At 42.6% G+C, this 19,551-nt stretch overlaps 1 protein-coding gene across 1 annotated transcript in view; it reads right to left on the minus strand.

Moving 5' to 3' along the window:
- Positions 1–19,551, minus strand: part of LOC144827955 (uncharacterized) — a 456,431-nt gene that overhangs the window by 415,239 nt on the left and 21,641 nt on the right. The window contains exon 3 of the mRNA XM_078686115.1: positions 4,221–4,316. Coding sequence (XP_078542241.1) covers positions 4,221–4,316 — 96 coding nt within the window. The remainder of the gene's footprint in view (positions 1–4,220; positions 4,317–19,551) is intronic.

Here is a 19,551-nt window from a genome sequence, read left to right on the forward strand (position 1 = left end):
TAGAATGATGCAAAGGATGTGACTGTCACTGGCCCGGGCACCCTTGTGCATGGAATGATGGAAAGTACTTTATGATCACTTGATAACAGAGGCAGGAAAGCAGGCCTGGGAGGACTCAAGCCTAGTCGGGCGGTGGCCCGGGATCATCCCCCTGAGTAGACATGCTGTTTCACTCAGTGCGAATGCATAGAATTTACACCCCATTCTCTTTCTGACACTCTTGCAAATAATTTGTAATAACATTTTATATATGCCATTATTATGTGTGCAAAAGAAATTCTAAGGTGTTGAAAAACATGGCACAGTGCTTTCTTAAAAGTGCGGCCCATTTTAAACCCTCTTTTTAAGTTATCAGATTAGTTGTAATTGACTCATTTGAGTGGGAGGGATTTGGGACCCATCTGGGCACATTTCACTCAGGCTAACATGTTTAATGAATGACTTGCTCTGCTACCTGGCTGTCAACGAGGTCAGGTCTTACAGGCAGGCCTCTAGCTAAGCAGATTTCATAGGTTTTAGCTAGTACAGCTGTGCCCTCGGGTGCACGTAGGACATGATTTACAGGTTCACAAGGACAATAGCCAGGAGATCTATGCCTCACCACAGCAGGCCCCGCAGTCCCAGTCCTGGCACGGCACCAGCTGAGCTGTGACTCCGCCGGCAGAGTCATGAGCCTGGCCTAGAAAGTTGTTTTAAGTTGCTAACTGCCCACTATTTACAAATGTGTTTTTTAATAATGTAAAAAGGAGACTTATTTGTGCTTTCATGTTGGTTAAACACAACTGCAGGAAAAGAAATGCAAGAACACCAAACATCTCTGAAAATACACTGCACTTGTTTATTTTGTTCACTAAACTGCAGTTTGTACATGTAACTAGCAAGTACTCTATTAGTGTGTACATTTACATTAAAAGATCCTACTTGGCCACTCTGTTTCTTACTTTTAAATGTAAGATACATCTATTTTCTTGAAATGTGAGCTGTAAGGCGGTTAAATTGCTTTCTGTGACGTCACTCCACTTGACATAATTGCACACTTCTTATTAGTCCTCTACTATTTCTTTTAGGACTTGAGTTGCAAGTTGGCCTAAATTTTGTCCCGAGCACTGCAGATCATAGCTGTTGTCGATGGCAGGACTCACTGTACTAATAAATAAGTTGGCAGCACAGACAGAAGTGTGTTTTTAGCAATTGTGCACCTTAGAAATTAGTAGAGTCTCCAGTCCTGCAGCGGCCAGCAGTGTATTGTTTGGACACAAGCTAGTAACGCCTAATAAAAGGCTGAAGTTTTGATAAATCTCTTAATGTTCTACACTGAGTCTTTCACGACTTATTTAGTAGCTGGTACTCAATGACTGGTGTTGGTGTGTTGGCATGATTCCTTTATATCAAAGTTGTCCTTCTGGTGGTGGCTCAGATTCTAGCAAGAAGGACCCAGTGCCTTATGAGGCCTTTTAACACTGATAGAGCTCTGGGAGTGGGACCCTATGATGATGCTGCTCTGTTTGTACTCAATTAGCGCAGTTGTTTGTTTGCACAGAGATCTGGTACTGGGCAGAATGCAGACCTGGCAGAGTGGGACAGGGTGGCTTGTTTTAGTTTGAGGGTATTTTGTAGAGCAGTCTTCAAATGGGCCTCTTTCACTAATTACTGTATTTTGCAGTGTTCTGAGCAGCACACACAGGATGTGTTGAACCCAGTGTCTCCTTATATTATGACCGTATGAAACCGGAGGAGTACATTGAGTTTGAATATATTGATTAATGGTATTCTGTTTGGCATGTTTTCTTGGTAACATTTGAGTAATTAATTATGTGGCCTAGATAAAAAAAATGTTTTGTTGACGACTGGACAGGGAGCCCTCAAAAGGGGAGGCTTAGACGCCCTTCCTTGCACGTATCAACATTCTCTACACCGTTCATATTTTATTGTGGTGTGGGAGCTTCAAAAATGACCCCACCCCCTCAGATTTGTTTTAACACTTGTGGCCCTTGTGTGTTTCTGTTAAATTCCTGAAAGGTTTAGGACGGGACTCCTGCATGTCCAAGAATGGGACCAGATTTACCATACCACAGTAAATGCCCTTACGCCCACCACTGCGACCATTACTATGCTTTAAAAGTTAATACAATCTAATATGTAATGAAAGATGTGTTGAAAAATGCTTTGTTTTGGCCTTTCTGTCTCCAAAATTGTCTTGGGGGGGGACAACCCCGCAAACTCCCCTTAGTAGAGGTTGCTCACTGCGCTTGCTCGCTACAAACCATGTGGGGGCTGGTCTCACTTTTACTTTGTTCTTTCTGATTCACTACTCGTGTCTATTTTTGGTGCTCTCTGAAAGCATGTCTATGGGTACATATGTCTGGGTGGGTAACCTGGTGCTCTTTAAAGTCACGATCCACTATTTACTGTGCTTTGAAAGTGAATACAATTGAATATGTAATGAAAAATGTGCTGTAAAATTCACCATTTTGGTCTGTCTCTTTCCAAAATTTTCCCCAAACCCCCCTACCGGTTGGGCTCGCTCGCTCGCTACACGCCAGATGGGGGCTGCTTTGGCAAAAGTTGCCAGGGCTGCTTTTAGTTCCCAGTCCGGCCCTGACCACCGGCCACCCCACCCTCAGGTGGGTGAACTGAAGAGACTGCGCGCGCCGCGCAGACGCAGCGGCGGCCACAGAGACATCTGCACGCTGCATGCAATTATTTATGTAGATTGAATCTAAATGACTCAGACAGAGATAGAGTTGGAACTTGTGCCTGTTTCTTTTTCGCGGACGCAGCGCTAAGCGAGGAGAGACTCATGCAGAGTGTAAGTGAGTCATGTGAACTTCTCTGATTTCTTTTTGTGACCAACGCCGCCGGCAGGACCAATACAGGCCCCCTGCCAAAAAAACGGCCCCCATGCCATCCAGCCTACCGGGGGATTGCCTGGTGCCCGGCATTGCCAGTCCGGCCCTGGAAGTAGCCCGTCCCGGTATGAAACAGGATTGATTGGGCCACACCAGCAACTCCATTAAAATGCTCAAGTGATTAGCTAGTATTTTAGCAAGAATCGTCACGTCACAATTAATAAGTGAACGATGGCAATAAGATTCACAGGTATCCACTTGCTTGCCAGGTTTTAAAAGCGATATAATCATGGCCCCTTGAATTGAGGGTCGGAGGATGCCCTGCTCTCACACTTCGGCATATACAGCCTTGATGACTGGGACCAGTGAGCCCACATAGGTTTTATAGAAATCCCCTGGTAAGCCTTCGGACCCCGGGGCATGGCTGGACACAGCTGTATTATAGCAGTTCTAATCACATCAATCTCAATTTCATAAAATAGTAACTCCTGCTGTGCATTGCTCAGCCATCCCAAAGCCACACCATCTAAGAAAACGTTTATATCCAGTGGACTTGTTCTCTGTGTAGTACAGAATGTAGAGTAAAATGTCAAGAAAATTAGTAAAATGTCAGCAGTGTCCTTATGTAGAGTGCCGTCCACATCCTTAATTTCCAGATCATAGTTGGAGAACCATCGCCTGCAGATCCGCTCAGCCAGCACCTTCCCAGGCCTCTCGCTCTCTCCACAAGTTCATGTCTGAGAGTATTTGCTATGAAATAAGCATTCTTTGTCTGCAGTGGTCTGATATTCAGTGAGTGCATATCTGAGCTTGGCCTCCATCTCCCCATTATGAGGTCTAACCCACCTGGACTCCAGGTGTTTAATCTCAATCTTTAATTTTCAAAGAAAATTCTGGACATCATGAACAATACCTCTGCTTTACGCAATGCAGGTTCTGCAAAAGGTAACTTTAAAGGCCTCTCATACAATGGAGAGCAGTGGGACAAAGTCTATATTACATTTGAAAAACTCTTGAGTCAATATTTATCACAGGTCCCCAAAGCTTGGTAACAAAATTCAGCATCATCAATATTTGAGCCATAACAGTTTCCTAGGGTAATTGAATGGCAATCCATTCTGCTCCACATTAAACAATACCGTCCCTGTGTGTCTACAGGGCCAGTCACCGTAGGCTGTGCCACAATCACGTAACCACCCCAGGCAGCCTGGCATTAAAGAGACCATTAGTACAATTGTGCAGAGTACATGTAAAAAAGTTTTTTTTTTTAAACACAAGCGAAATCAAAGAGACAGTGCACACTATAGAAATCTCTTGAATATTGTGATGTATCAAATGTAAGGTAATGTAAAAGTGATAAGCAGTACTTACCTGGTTTCTTTGGGCTTAACACTCTGCCAGGAGCTGGACCTACTGGACCTACTGGACCTACTGGACCTACTGGACCGACTGGACCTACTGGAACACCTGAAAAGGAGACTCGCAAATTGTAATGAATGTAGATTCATATTTCAAAACATATTCAGATACAAATACTTTATTACTTTAACAGTGGTTCCCAATTTTAAGGATATACCTTTGAACCTTACGATGAATGGCAGTAAACAGTAAATCACACGAGAGGGGGATAGGAAGAAGGCGGGAAAACATGGCGGCTAGCAGCAGTAGCTAGTTGGGAGGCTCCACGATATCGAATGGAGTTCTTGGCTATGCGTTTGTGTTTTCTTGGGGAAATCAGCGCGCGCAAGTCGGGCTGATGTGGTGATTGAAATGTAAACTTACAGAGATCTCTAAAATCTGTAAAATTCAGCGTGAGTAATCTGGCGTCTTCAATAGCAAGGCCTCAGTGCTCCGTGGAGTTTCTGTGACCTCTGTGAGCTTGGAGCAGCGCAGCCCCCTGTATGACAACATCTTTGTGTTCTCCGGGAGAGAAGACCTGGCAGGAACACTCAGAAGCACCGCGGCGGATGTGGCCATTAATCATGAGGATCCGACTACAACTACGGAGAAGGAGGAGGAGTTGAGGGGGCTGCAAAATAGTAGGACTGAAGGGGGGTAGCACAGTGGGTGAGCTGCGTGGGAGGTGAGAAGGGGGCGCAGCCTCAAAGGATTTCCCATGCGGGCAGAGGTCAGGGGTTTACGTATACTTACAGACTCTCTTCACCAGAATCCATCAGGGCAGCCACTCAAAAAGATGCTGATTGCATTTCACTTTCTGGATTAATAGCTGAAGACACTCTGCCTCATTCTAGGAGTGACTCACAAAGACCACAAGTCTCTAGGTATACTCTTAGGAGCAAAAAGCAAGAGGTGGTAACGCCTAATATCTTAATACCTGCGAAAAAAGATATTACGCTACAAAAAAATAAAGTACCACTTTCTAAGACTAAACCCCCCCTCTCCTCTAAAGCTAAGTCAAGATCGAAGAAGAGGAGGTCTGGTCTTAAAAATTCACCCCCTCAAGGAGCTATACAAAAAACTAAGTCCGCTCCTTCGCTCAAGCAATATTTCAAGGTAATTCCTCCCACTCTTGAGCTAAAACCCTTATCTGTTGGCTCCGCTTTCACGGATTCTAACTTCTTAGAAGGCTTTTCGAGTCCGAATAGATACCAGCCACTGGAAGATCTAGCTGATATAGCAAATATGCAGAGCTCTGGATTGAGTGATAAAACACCCAGCCCGCAAAATGGATTAGCATCATCTAGCAATGAAGATTTATTATTAAAGGAAGCTAAAGGTTCCCTGCTGAATATCATGGATGTTTAGACCTAGGGGAAGACCTCCGTAAGGAGGGGGAGCTTGGGTACGGAGACATTAGACGAAGATGTTGACGAGGCCCCCAACGACCAATCGGTCTTGCTAATGTTACAATCTCTAAGTCAGGAGATGAGGAATGGGTTTAAGGTCTCAAAGAAGAACCAACAAGAAATTAAATCCTATAGTGAAAAATTAGAGGAAAAGTTTGATGCATTAGCTGTTAGAACCGCGGCTTTAGAATCCACAGTCACAGAACTGAAAACCTTAGCTACTCAACATACAAAGAAAATCGATGACCTAAGACAAGGGGAGCAGGGATATCAGGAAAAATTGGAATCCATAGAAAATGCTCCGAGAAGAAATAATCTTTGTCTATTGAAAGTGCCAGAAGGGGCGGAAGGCGACAATATTACCGAGTTTGTAGTTAAACTTATTAAACAAGCTACAGCAGTGGAAGCGTCAGAGCAAGACCTTATTAGAGACATACAGAGAGTCCACAGAGACCTGCACATATTGAATCCGAATAAGACCAGACCAAAAAAGATTCTAATACATTTCTTAACGTATGCTCTACAGGATGAGATCCTCAATAGGGCCTTAAAGAGTAGCTCCCTTTCAGGTCTGGGATGTACAGGCCACAAAGGAAGTGCAGGAAAAAAAGGCGAGAAAAGAGAACAAAATGTAATTTTGTATATATCTCATAAGGTAAATATGTAAATATGCCATCCGATGTCAGAAGTGGGAGCCTCAAGGCCAGAGTAGGGCCAAAAAGGAGAAGGGGGTTCTCAAGGGGAGCACTAGGAAGGGGCAGTGGGTGGGGTGGGATAGTGGGAGGATGGAGGCTCAGCACAGGGTGGGGAGCATGTGGGTAAAAAATAAAGAAAAATAGTGTCCGATTCGCCAATTATAACATCCATCAAGGAAGCAATGTCACAGCGTAGGCTAGCCCAGGATATACACCTGAAGGTCTTAACTTGGAATCCAAATGGTCTGAGGGTAACTCATAGAAGGGAGAGGATATTTCAATATTTGAAAGACGCGCCCGAGCAGATTTTTATACTTCCAAGAGGTCCATCTTACAAAGAAAGAGCTGAGGGAGGTTTGTAACACGTAAAAATTGATTCAGGATGTGGTATGTACCTCTCAGCAATTAACTGTAAGAGGCATTGCCATTTCGGTAAAAACTAATCCAGCCTTAGCAGTAGAAGAGTCTAGAGTTGATAAGAAGGGCAGATGGGCCATAGCAAGGATTAAATATCATTCTCACAAATTCACAGTTGCGGGGTATTACGGACCAAATTTGGACGATCCCCTCCCGCTTAGAGAAATGATGGAAGAACTTTTAGATTTTAAAGATCCTCTAATCTTAGCGGGAGACTTTAATTTGTTTCTAGATCCCCAAATGGATAAAGCATATAGGGATAGATCCATATATAATTCTAAAACAAGATCTCTCCTGGTGAATGCTATTCATCAGTTGGGTTGGATTGATATTTGGAGGAAAAAATGGGGGGCAAAAAAGGAGTATACCTTCCATAACAAGAAGCTAGGGCATAAATCAAGGCTAGACTTTTTTTTTGATTGCAGAGGAGCTATGGGGAATGGTCAAGGAGGTTAAGCATTTAGGTGGTCATCTCTCAGATCATTTGGCAGTCTCTCTAGCCTTAAAGCTCTCTGGTCAACAAAGTACCAAGAGGTGGACTTTGGATCGAACCATTCTGCTTGAGGATGACGTGGTAAAAAAATTGTTAGAGGACTCAGAGGGGTTCTTCGAGTTAAATCTAGGAACCGCCTAATCGAAATCATTTGGGATTATTATAAGGCCTATTTGAGGGGGGTGATTTTTGCTATTCAATCCATGAGGCAAGAAAAGTTTAGAGCTGAAGTATTCAGTTCAGTTCAGTTCAATAAAATTTTATTCGGTCTATTACAACCATCAAAGTAACCAATTAATAAAACACCTCATAATAAAATCCAGGATATACAGCTTTTAAACATCATCTAAAAACCATCCTCACAAAAAACAAAACATTAAAAACTAGCATTTTATTTTTTAAACACACAATTTCAATTTAAAATCCTGAAATATAACATTTTTGTTACCACATGATTTTTAGTCTTATGTTTTTCCGTCTCCTATTACGCTTGGCCTAAATCTCTCAATAATCATTACATTTTAGGAACTCCTTAACTTTTTTGATATATTTACCCATGTCACAATCTATGTCCAGATTGGCCAGGTCCAGTAAAAGGTTTACTGCTTGCAACCTATTTTTATTACCATACTTTTTGAAAAATCAGGCATAAAAATTGTATTCGCAGTTCTAACAACTTCTGACAATCTAATAAAATATGTATGATATTACAAGTTGTTCCTAAAGTACAAGTACATTTACCTTCATTATTTAGCATAAAGCTTTTTAACTCTTTGCTCGCATAACATGGATTTACCCCAATTCTTAGTCTTAGCACTTCACGCCTTAACTGACTACTGGGTAGCCTGTCAATATAAGGAAAATGTTGATCTTTTTGCCACACTCTAACCATATTGGGAACTGAGCTTTTCCTAGAAAGATAGTCTTGATCCTGTGCTTGGGAGACTTCAGAACCCAGCATCTTAAGCTTTCGCTTATTGATCTCAGTTTAATCTTTAACTGACAGTAAGCTTTGCGAACTATAACTCTAGTTTATTTTGCCCAGGTTAAATCACTTTTTATAATTTCATTCTGGCACCATTGTGAGATTTTAAGATCTTGACCCAAGCTCACACGTTGCCAGAATCGTAGTAGGGCCATGCAAGTTATAATCCCCCATGAGGTGGTTCCCAGTTCAAGCCTCACTGCCTGCACCATAGAAGATTTGGGCAGAGAAAAGAGATTTTCAAACTGTTTCCCTCCTCAACATCCCAGCTATTTTTGTCACTCAGATATAATATCTCTGCAACATACAAAAATTGAGGAGGCACCATGGCTGAATAAGCTTTTAGAACTGGTCTGTCCGACATTTCCCCTTACACACCTTTAAATGTTTTTAATCCCTTCAACACGGCCGAAGTCCTCAGTTTTAGTGCCTCCAGGTGAGTGTGCTAATGCAAATTTCTTTGAAACCACATCCGCAGGCATCTATATTCAGTTACTTTTTCCAATTTTTCATTGCCTAGATACCAGGAGAACCTAGTTTTCCTTCTACTGTAACATAAAATCTTAGTCTTCTTTATATTAACTACACGTTTTTTGACTTGGCAATATTCTTTAAACCTAAGTAATTTTCGTTGTATACCTATCTCTGTCTGGTCCATAATTACCAGGTCATCCACATAGAGTAGACACGAGATATGTTTCCCATCTAGTTTCGGGCTTACCCCCCTTGTACTGCATAGAATTTGTGGCAGATCTGCAATAAGCAGGGAAAAGAGCAGAGGTTCCAGAACACAACCCTGTCTCAGGCCTTTGCTGATTTCGATTTTCCGGGATAAACCTCCATCTGCATCTAAGATTATCTGGGCCCAGTTTTCTGAATGCAGGGCTCGAATCAGGCTCAGTATGTCATCAGGAATATTATAACCCATCACCACACCTGTCTCCGGTCCACCAGGTCTAATGCTGCGTGAAGGTCCACAAAGAAGCAAAAGAGGCTGCCTCTCTGCTCAGTCGACTTCCGCGCTATTGCCCATAGAGCAAAGCAGTGGTCTACCGTTCAGTGATCCTCCTTAAACCCTCCCTGTTCTGGGGGCACAATCTGATTATCTACTACCCACTCTTTTAGTAATCCCAGGATTACTTTGGCAAATAGCTTTTCTCCTATATCCAAAAGGTTTATTAATCTGTAATTCTTAGGAGCATTTATATCGCCTTTTATGTGGATAGGTCTAACGATTGCTACTTTCCAGTTATCTGGCATGATCCCTGTGTTGGGGATCCCCTGAAACATATGCAAAGAACTCAGCCCACCAATCTGGGTTAGTTTTCAACACTATGGCCGGCAAATTATCTGGCCCAGCTGCCCAGGTTAAATTTAAGCTTGAGATAATCATCCTAATGTGGCTTTGGGTAAAATGCTCTCTTAGCTCTTCTCTCACACTTGGCCATACCAATGTTGTTACTCTATCATGAATTGGCCACTTCCTGTAATTTATTCCAGATCATCCACCCATTTATCCTCGGGAACCAAACACTGCAAAGAGGCCTGCGATTTACTGGAGCTTTCCTGCACCAACTTCCAGAAGCTCTTCTCATTCTTATCTTCAATTGCCTCTAGCAAATCTGCCCAGCATCTATCTTGAAAGTTTCTTTTTTTATTTCTGATAATTGTTTTATATTTTATCTGTAGCTTCCGAAGGTCAGTTAAACGTTCTACATTAAAAGGCCTCTAAGTCTTCTTTCTTTTTGCCTGATACAAGCTTTCGCTTTACGGCATTCGTCATCGTACCACGGTCTGTTATTAATGTTTAATCTTTTACTCCTGGCTTCTCCAGGTTTACCATATTTAAATTTTACTCTTAAACATTCTACCGATTGGCTTATTGAATTTGCGTACCAGGCATTATCATTCTCATGTGGCAATTTTTCTAATACAATTATCTGCTGAACACCACTTAATTTTTTTATGTGCTCATCTGTTATACGGGTCGTGAGTCCCTTAGGATATTCAACCTGTACTTGGAAGACTTGTTCTCTCTGTCTACCCCTTTTTGCATATAATTTAGTCAGCAGAAGATAATGATCACTCCCTTCCACCCTGACCACTTTGAAATATTTGAATAATTCGAAGCTTCAAGCATGTGTATAAACATAATCTATCGGGCACGTTTGCTGGCCCAACCTGAATGTACAACTTGCCGGCCGGTCAGATTCCATTCTACCATTTGCGCATAAAAGGCCCATAGACCGCAACAATTGACCTAGGGCCATATCTTGATGTGAAATTTCTCCGCTGGGGAACATAGCAGACCCTATATTATAGGCTTTTAGAAATTCTCTACCACAAGAGTCTATTCTCCCGGGATCTAATCTGTGGTTAAAATCCCCCAGCATTAGAAACACATCATGTGGGTAGGAATCACATATCTTATCCAAATCCTTTGATAATTTTTCCAGGTTCACCTTATAGTCATCTTTCCCCCTCTGGATGTATACATTAATAATACATATACCTTCATAACAAGGATCTACATTCAGAGTCAATACTCTACTCCCTAATGCCCACTCACAACTTAAATCGAGGTTTTCTATTTTCTGGCAATTTTAGTGGACACGAATGTCAGTAGACCACCTGAGGGTCTACCACAAGGATTCTTCCTTGCGGCCTTCGAATGGTGGGCAAACCCCTCCATACCCGTAGTTTCAGTGGCGAGGGTTTCGTCGCACAGCCAGGTCTCTTGCAGACACAGAATATCAGAACTCTTTAGAATATTAGAAAAGCTCTCTTAGGACACTATTCTTTTATAGCCATTTATATTCCAAGAAATGATGGCCACGCTGTGGGACGTCCCGAGCTCCTAATCAATTTCACTCAGGCCCCCCTCTTCCTACATCATCATCACACCTTAATTCATTTGGGGATATAGTAATTTCCAATCCTTCCTTGTTACCCCTGCAATGATTAATCATCCTTATTTGCCGTACACCCAACCCCGCATGGTTTCTAAGGAATGACTTGCGCTGCTTATTAGTCAGCATTTCTTCTCTTTTTATCAGTTGAATTCCTTCCTTTAGCAACTCCGATTCTGCTTTTTCCAGAGTTGCTTTAACTAATGCTGAATACAGGAGTAGCTTTGTTACTCCCCCCCCCATTGTTATTTATCGTGAACCCTACTTCTTTAAGATCCTCTGTGCTAACAAAGTATAAGCTTGCACATTTTGAAAATGAGAAAAGGAGTTGGGTAACGATTTAGGGGATTTAATTGTCTTACTTTTTTCCCACCTTATCCCTGCTTTAATGGTTCCAAGAAAAGCCACAGATCAGGGTATCCTTCTTGCTGGATACCCGATGGACCCCCCACTTTTGGCTCCAGCCTGTTTGTACTGTGTTCCTTATTGATGTTTCTCTTCCTGGGGTCACTAGTAATATTAGGGTAACTGGGGCTTGTACCAAAGCACTTCTCCACCCCTCTCGCCTTAAAGCCCAAATTTTCTTCTCTCTCAATCTCCCTGGATCTACCTATAGTAACTTTTTTGGAGCCTAGAAGGACTTTCTTATCCGAAGGGGTTATTTCTGACCTTGCTCTTTTTCTACTACCTTGATATCTTGTGTTAGGTTATTGCATTTGTGAATTCTTCCCATTCTTGGTCTCGGGATGTATTGCTTATAAACCTCCTTTTCCCACATCTTTTATAATCATCGGACACCGCGAGACATATGTGCTTGGTTCCTCCTTCTGTGGTTCAATAACCCTTACTACTTCTTCCTCCATCCCTTCCTTCATTTCCGGGGCACCTCCTACAGGTCTAACTAACGTAGGCATTTGTCCTTTAATCTGTGTCAGTTCCCCTATCATATTTTTAAACTGTACAGATTGTAACTTTAGTATTTCATTGTTCAAAATTCACACCTCCAATATGCCTTATAAAGTCTTTTGGAGGATCACCATCACCTCTAACATAGAGGCACTGGGTGATACAGTGACCTCCAAACTTTGTAATGCTGGTCCCAATAGATCAGTTCCAGTTGCATCAGTATTATCCATTATTTCATTTTCCTTTGGGTGGTCGGTCAAGTAATTACTGTCCCCTTTAATCTGAGATGTACAAGATGAGACTTCCTCTTCCACCTTCACCTCGGACTCAATTTCTTGGTCAATTGGGGTTCGAAATAGCCTTGGGGAGGATGATAAACGTGGCTCTAAGAAGGACCCGGAGTTATCAAGGTTTATACGAATTGGGGAGATCGGATCTAGGGCTACCTGGTTCTCAGGATTTTGAAAGGTCTCTATGACACTCAACTCTTTTCCAGTTGTTCATTTCCCTTTAAAATATTTCCCCACAAAGGTCCTTTATCGACCGGGTGGCAGATGCTCCTCCTTTTGCACCCCCACTCTTTACTGTCTGAGGGGTCAGGTTCAATGGTTGGGTGTTTCTTCATGTTAATTTTTTCCTTTCCTTCGATACTAATGTTTCACCCTTCTCCTCTCCCAATTCTTCCTGGATGTCTGCTGTACTCTCGGACCCAAGATCTTTATTTTTAGATGATTTTTTTGAGGTTTTTAATGTTTTCCTGGTTTATGCTTTCCCTTGGGCCATCACTTTCTTTCTCTCCTTCGATCGCGACGCCTACTTTCCCAAGGGTCCTTTCTACGGGTGAAAACGCAGGTGCAATACAAGGGGTCCTTATTCGCCCCTTCTATTCTATAGTAACACTCCGTTATCCACTGATAGTCTTTCTTTAGTCAATAATAAACCTTTTTCACTTACCTCTGTTTCCTGAACGTACGCTCCTCCAACCCTGCGCCACAAACTCCACTGTTACTCTCCAAAGCTATGTACACAGTCTACAGATTCTACTGCAGACACAGTATACACCCAGGTCCCACTGGGTGACCTCTTGAGCAAATATAGGCTGTAACATGCAGAGACCCGTTTGATCAAGTTGACTGGGGCATTGGGCCAGCTCTCCTTACAGAAACAGCAACAAAAGTCTATTTTCTCCACTTCAAAGCAATAACGCTGCCATGTGGCCACAGGGCTGTCTCCCGTCCTTGCGGACTCATGCCCAGCAATGGGAACCGTGCTTCAGAGAGGGGAACCAGCGTGGCTCGCAAATTAAGTTCAGTTCAGGACCCGCATCCGTGTCCGCGTCCTAGCTTCGCCTCCTCAACTTCACCGCTGTAACCCTGTGTCACGTCTCCGTGTAATCCGTAGTCCGTTATCTGTTGCGATGCGATGTTCAGGGCGGGCGTACTCCAACCAAGGAAACAGAAGCAGGTATGACCATCCAGCACATCAAATGGCATTAGAAGGTATAGGGTCTGTAGGTCTTTGTCGGAACAACTGGGTATTCGAAACAGAGGCAAAAATTGCTAAGCTAGATGCTGATCTCCTAGCTCAGAATCATCACACTGAACCGAGCATCTTGCAATGTGTAAATCCCAACTAGTAGCGGTGCTCGATGGTAGACTTAGAAAACGTTGGCAGGCCAGTTCTCTTGCTCACTTTGAATATGGGGAAGCTAGTGGGAAGCTTCTAGCCTGGAAAACAAAAAAAGAGCTATCTAGGAATAGGATTAAAGTAGTATTGTCTGGCACAACGGGTCTGATCTTAGATAATGCTTCTGACATCGAGGAAGCTTTCCTTAATCATTTTAAGCAGGTGTATAATGAAGACTTATCTCCGCACAATAGCTCAATTAAAGCATGGCTAGAACAACATGCAGTCTTGAGAATTGAGGACGAGGCATCTAATAATTTAAATGGAAGCGTAAGTCTGAAGGAAGGGGTTAGTGCAATTGATTTGGGCAAGAGAGAGAAAGCGCCAGGTCCGGACGGGTTGCCAGCAGAACTATATAGAATCCTGGCGCCAGTTATTGCCCCAATCCTTTGTAGGCTCTTCTCTTCTATCTTTGAGGAAGGAGGGAATATCCCTGCATCATGGAATGAAGCAAATGTTGTCCTTATTCTTCTACCTTCCAAACCATTGGAGCAATGCGACTCCTACAGGCCAATCTCTCTGCTGAACCTTGACTATAAGCTACCAAGTTCAAGTTCAAGTTCAAAAGACCTTTATTCGAATTTCATAAAATTCATAAAAGTACCGCAGTTAAAAACAACAAATCATGACAATATACATCCATACAGAAAATTTTGTAATTTGAGAATATCATAATTTAAAATTCCATACAATTCAGCTCCAATCGGACTAATTTCAAATTTCAGGGATTTTCCATCATTTTGCGCACTTGTGTAATCAGTCTTAAAAAAGTGCTGGTGCGAAAAATTAGTTCATCAGAATCCAGGGAAACCAACATTCTATATGACTCACTAAGTGAAAGTGGTCTGTGTTTCTTAAAATAGGGAGTTAAAAACCATTTAATATATCTAATATAAAATTTACAGAAGAATAGGAAGTGCAAATCATCCTGTAAGCTAACACCATCACAGGGGCACGGGTTAAAGTTGGTACTATGTCGATACCCCAAAGGAAAAGACAACAAAAATTTCACAGTGCCCGCCCTTAAACGAAACAAAAGTGATCTCTCCCAGCTAGTCATAGGTAGGGAGAGATAGGGCGGGAGAGGTTGTCTACACAGGTCATTCCCTAAATATTTTACAACAGTTGATTTCTGCGATTCTCTTCCTATCCGTTCAATATTATAAAGTGCATACAGTGCATTCTTAACCTCGACTTTATCCTTAGATTCAATTAACGTAGGATCAGTAAATAAATTGCCTCTATCCACTGCACTCAATGTTTTAAAAACTTCTGAGAGCCATGGAATCGCCATTCCATGATCACAATTTAAGCAATCTTTTATAATATTTTGTGTAAGGATGGCAGCATTGTTCCTCCAGACTCTGAGTCAAAAAAGTACTGGTCTGGCTCTGATAAAATCACTTATGTATGGAAGGTTTAATTCACTATGGCAGATGTAGTCAGAGGATGAGATTGGGGCGCCCAATAGTTTCCTGCAAAAACGGCTTTCCTCCCGTTGAATGCAATGGCTGCTACCCGACCCCCAAACCTCCGCTCCATATGAGGCAACAGGTGAGCACTGTAATCTAAAATTTTTTAAAATGGCCTTGGTGGCACCAATTTTCTTTGGGCGGGGGAGACTCAAAACAGAAGTGGTGGCTTTCGAGAACTTGCTCGTGGCGTGGGCCAAATGCCCACTCCACGAGGCGTTCGCAGCGAAAACTAACCCTAAATAAGGAAATATGGAAACAGATTCAAGTTTGTCTGCACCTATCTGTATAGTGTTGAGCTTCCTTTTGCCGGGGCCACAAGACATAATAAAAGATTTTTTTTAATTAACCCGCAAATCTAGACCCTCCATAAAATGAACAAAGCTGTGTACAAGTAGACGAAGGGCATTTGGTGTGCGGGCCATAAGCACCGCATCGTCTGCGTATAAAAGCACAGGTAAGGGTTTCCCTAGGATTGTCGGAACATCCGTTGTAACCTTTTTCAGGCAATTAGATAGACCATTAATATAAATAATGAACAACAGGGGTGCTAAAACGCACCCCTGTCTCACCCCCCTGCCTATGTCAATGGCTCCTGAGACTTCACCACCCATCCCAATTCTGACCCGTGCTTTCAGGTCAGTATGGAGATAGGCAAGAAATCTGACAAGGGTATCATCCAGACCATTATGTGATAGGATAGTCCAGAGTTTGGATCTGTTCACTAGATCAAAAGCGGATGAAAGATCCATGAAAACAAGGTAGGTAGGGGATAATCACGCAATGCTGTACTTATCAATTATTAATTTCGAATTCAAGCATTGCTCCACTGTTCCTACCCCACTCCGGAATCCCATCTGACAAGGATCCAAGAAGTCTGTATCTTCAGTCCATTCAAGTACTCTATTATAGATTATACGTCCCAAAATCTTTAGGGTATTGTCCAAAAGGGAGATCGGGCGATAGTTAGCAGGTTCTGACCTATCTCCCTTTTTAAAAATTGGGACGATAATACTAGTTGCCCATGTGGCCGGCATAGCCGCTGTTGGGAGACTGTTAAACACATTAGGGAGAATTGGCGCCCATAAATCAACATTATGTTTAATAATGTCAATGGGCAGACCATCAGGACCAGGCGCCTTGTTTCCCAAGCTCTCTTTTATGGCTATTTCAACTTTGTGGGCTTCGATGTGTAGGCCGCCCAATTGTCCTAGGTTTGAAATGGGCGGCTCCTCTATTGGGGCTGCATAGATTTTGGAGAAGTGGGTCTCCCATACACTGCTAGTTATGTTGCAGCTAATAGGGATAAACGTCTTACCCATTTCTCTTGTTTTCCTAACAGCGGCCCAGAAAGGACTGCTGCCGCCGAGGTTTGCGCTGATCTCCAGTGATTCCCACTGTTCAGAGAGCAGTGTTGCCTTTCTTTCCGCTATTTTAACTTTATAGTGTTTCCTGGCTGTCTGAATGGTCATTTTGCACCTAGGTTTGGCATTAAGTGCCTTTCTTAATTCCCTGTTCGCCAAAGAGCAGGCTGAGTCGAACCACCTTGGGTCTTTGCCCTCCTTAGGTAATGGAACTGACAGGATAGTTTTTATAGTAGAACACAGTACTTCAAAATCCACAATTTTGTTATCATGAGTACCACTCTTGGACAGGCAAGACTTAATCAAGTGCGGGTGTGAGGTTTGTACACTATCTAAAATTGCCCCACAGTCTACTCCCCTCCATTTTAGCCGTAGGCCATCAATTGAGGGTGTAATATCCCTTGCACCGTTCAGGTTCATAAAAACGGAGCTGGGTGCGAAATTCAAAGTTACTATCAATGGGTTATGATCGCTGTAGTCTTTACTATACAATCTATTAAGTGGGGTGACATGAATATATAGTCGATAGTGGAGCTGCTGTCCCTGCTTGTAAACGTGGGGGCATGGGGAGAACTAGGACTATAACCTATTCTCATAGCGTCATCAAGGGCAAATTCAGTTAATATATTAACTAGTTCAATGCCCCTGCGTTCCGCTTGGTCATGATAAGTCCCATCCTCAATTCCATGTCTCTTTATTAGTTTAGCATTAAAATCACCCCCTATTACAATTCCTGACTCTGTATCAGATGATAAACTGCATTCCAGTTTGCTTAAAGCCTTTGACAGTTATTCGGTACATGGTAAAAATCATTGTTATAAAAATTAATTAAATAAATCCTGGTCTTTGACTTTAACTTGTATTCAAGGATTTGAATGTTAGGATTGTCACTGGACAAGTCTCTGATAAAACCACCGGCCAAGATCTTAACCCCAATGAACAGGCCACCCACTGCTCGGCCAAAACTAGGTTTGGGTGATGTTAAACTAAAGCAGTGGTAGCCCTCTATATGTAGGTTCCCAACAGCCCATGTCTCTTGGAACATAAGGATATCCATGCCGTCAATTATCTCAGTCCATGCGGGGTCTGAAAGCCTAGATTCCAGGCCTGCCACATTCCAGCTGAGAATCGAAAACCCACGGATACTATGATGCTTAGTGGGCTTGCTTCCGGCACTCCTCGGTATATCCTTAATAGTATTAACGGCTACAAGTGGGGCACTATTAATATTCATATCATTCACTAAATTATTCTGATTTGAACATTCCTCAATTAATGCTGGATGTCCCTCATATCTGTTATTTATGACTTGACTACTGATGTTACTATCGGCCGTTTTGTCCAGTCAATCCTGTTCATCTAAATTGGAGAAATATTCAAACCGATTATGAGTGGGGATGTTAAATAATGGCCTTACTTCACTCATCGGCATAAATTGGTTAGAAGTGAGTGCTGGATATGGCCTTTCTCTATGGTCATAGTGGGGCATAGTTGGGAATTGCGGATAGTGCAAAGGATGTACTGGCGTTGGGGCCTGGTGACGCCAAGTGTGGCCATTCAGGTAGTTAAAATCTTGGTTCTGAGAAAAGAGTGGAGATTTAATCCTTGCTCCGAAATTCAAGTCCTGATGTGAAATGGTGAAATTATTCGCCATAGTTTGTTTAGGGGATATCAAGTGTCTGTAAAAGTAGCCGAGTGGGAGGAGGGTAGTATTAAATTCCCATTGTGAGGGTAACGGGGCGCTAGCCAATGTTTTTTCCGCCCATTGTTTTTTTTTTTTATTTATTGTCACGCAGTCCCCCTCAAACTTTTTCCTCAGTGGGCCTATCCAGCCCACTCTCTGGGTGTGGATGATCTCCCTTGCCCCTTCTATCGGAAAATTGCAGTTTGTAATTAACCAATGTAAGGTTTTATTTTTGAGGGATATAGGGGTTTCTTCTTGGTCCTTCCTTAATTTTGAAACGTTAACTAGGACCAACACGTATACCCCACACTCAGGTGGTAAATTAATGCGTGATGGAATCTGCCTGGTGGTTTTTTGTGGGGGCTTAACCATAAGGGAGTCATTTGAAGGGTTATGGGATTGGCTCATAAAAGTCCCCTTGAATTGTTTAGTATTTTGGTCCTTCCTTGACTCTAATGCTACATTAGTGGGACTAGGGTTAACTACTGGCTGAATAACAGTAATCCCATTATCTAAGACCTGCGGGGGTTTAGGTGTTATATTTATAGTTGGCCCTTGGGGGTTCGTTAGTTTGGTACCTGGGGGTTTTGTGGAACTTAGTTTGGCTCCCACACCATTGGGAGCACCCTCTCTAGATATATTTTTGATGGGAATACTTAATTCAGCCAGTTGTTTTTCTATGCGAGTGAGCCTACTTTCTATAGGTGACAAATAGATACTAAGTAGTTCACCCATTCTTTCTAGCATACAGTCATTTGCAGTGTTGGCATCAAGCTTGCCATCAGTGCCTATCGTTCCCCCTTTATGCTCCTCACTGTCTACCTCAATAGTCTCCTTTGTCCTACTCGTACTTAAATGGGGGTTAAGATTAGCGCCTTTCCTAGTCTTTCTTTTAGGCATGGTGTGTTTTCTAACCTTAGACGAACAGGGTTTAGATGCATGTTGTGCTTGCTTTTGAATAGCACCCTCCCGTCTGCCTCCTAATTGCCTCGTGCTGTCTACAGATATTTCTCCTGGGGTAGGATTGATAGATAAGTTAGGAGTTTTCTCCAAATCCATACTTAAATCTGTCTCAGAATCTATCAATGGGATTGATGCAGACAGATTTACCTCATTTGGTATAGTGTGAATATCAGCGCGTATATCAATTAGAGGTCTAATATTACTGGGCCTGGCCTGAATAGGTGTGGTTGCCGATGCAATAAGACCAAGGGATGAACGTTTAGCTTGGGCTAGATCTTGTGAAACCCTGCGTTCCACGAGTAGAATACCCTGGTCTATAGC

The sequence above is a fragment of the Lissotriton helveticus genome, chromosome 4_1, assembly GCF_964261635.1.
Source record: "Lissotriton helveticus chromosome 4_1, aLisHel1.1, whole genome shotgun sequence".
Classification (NCBI taxonomy): Eukaryota; Metazoa; Chordata; class Amphibia; order Caudata; family Salamandridae; genus Lissotriton; species Lissotriton helveticus.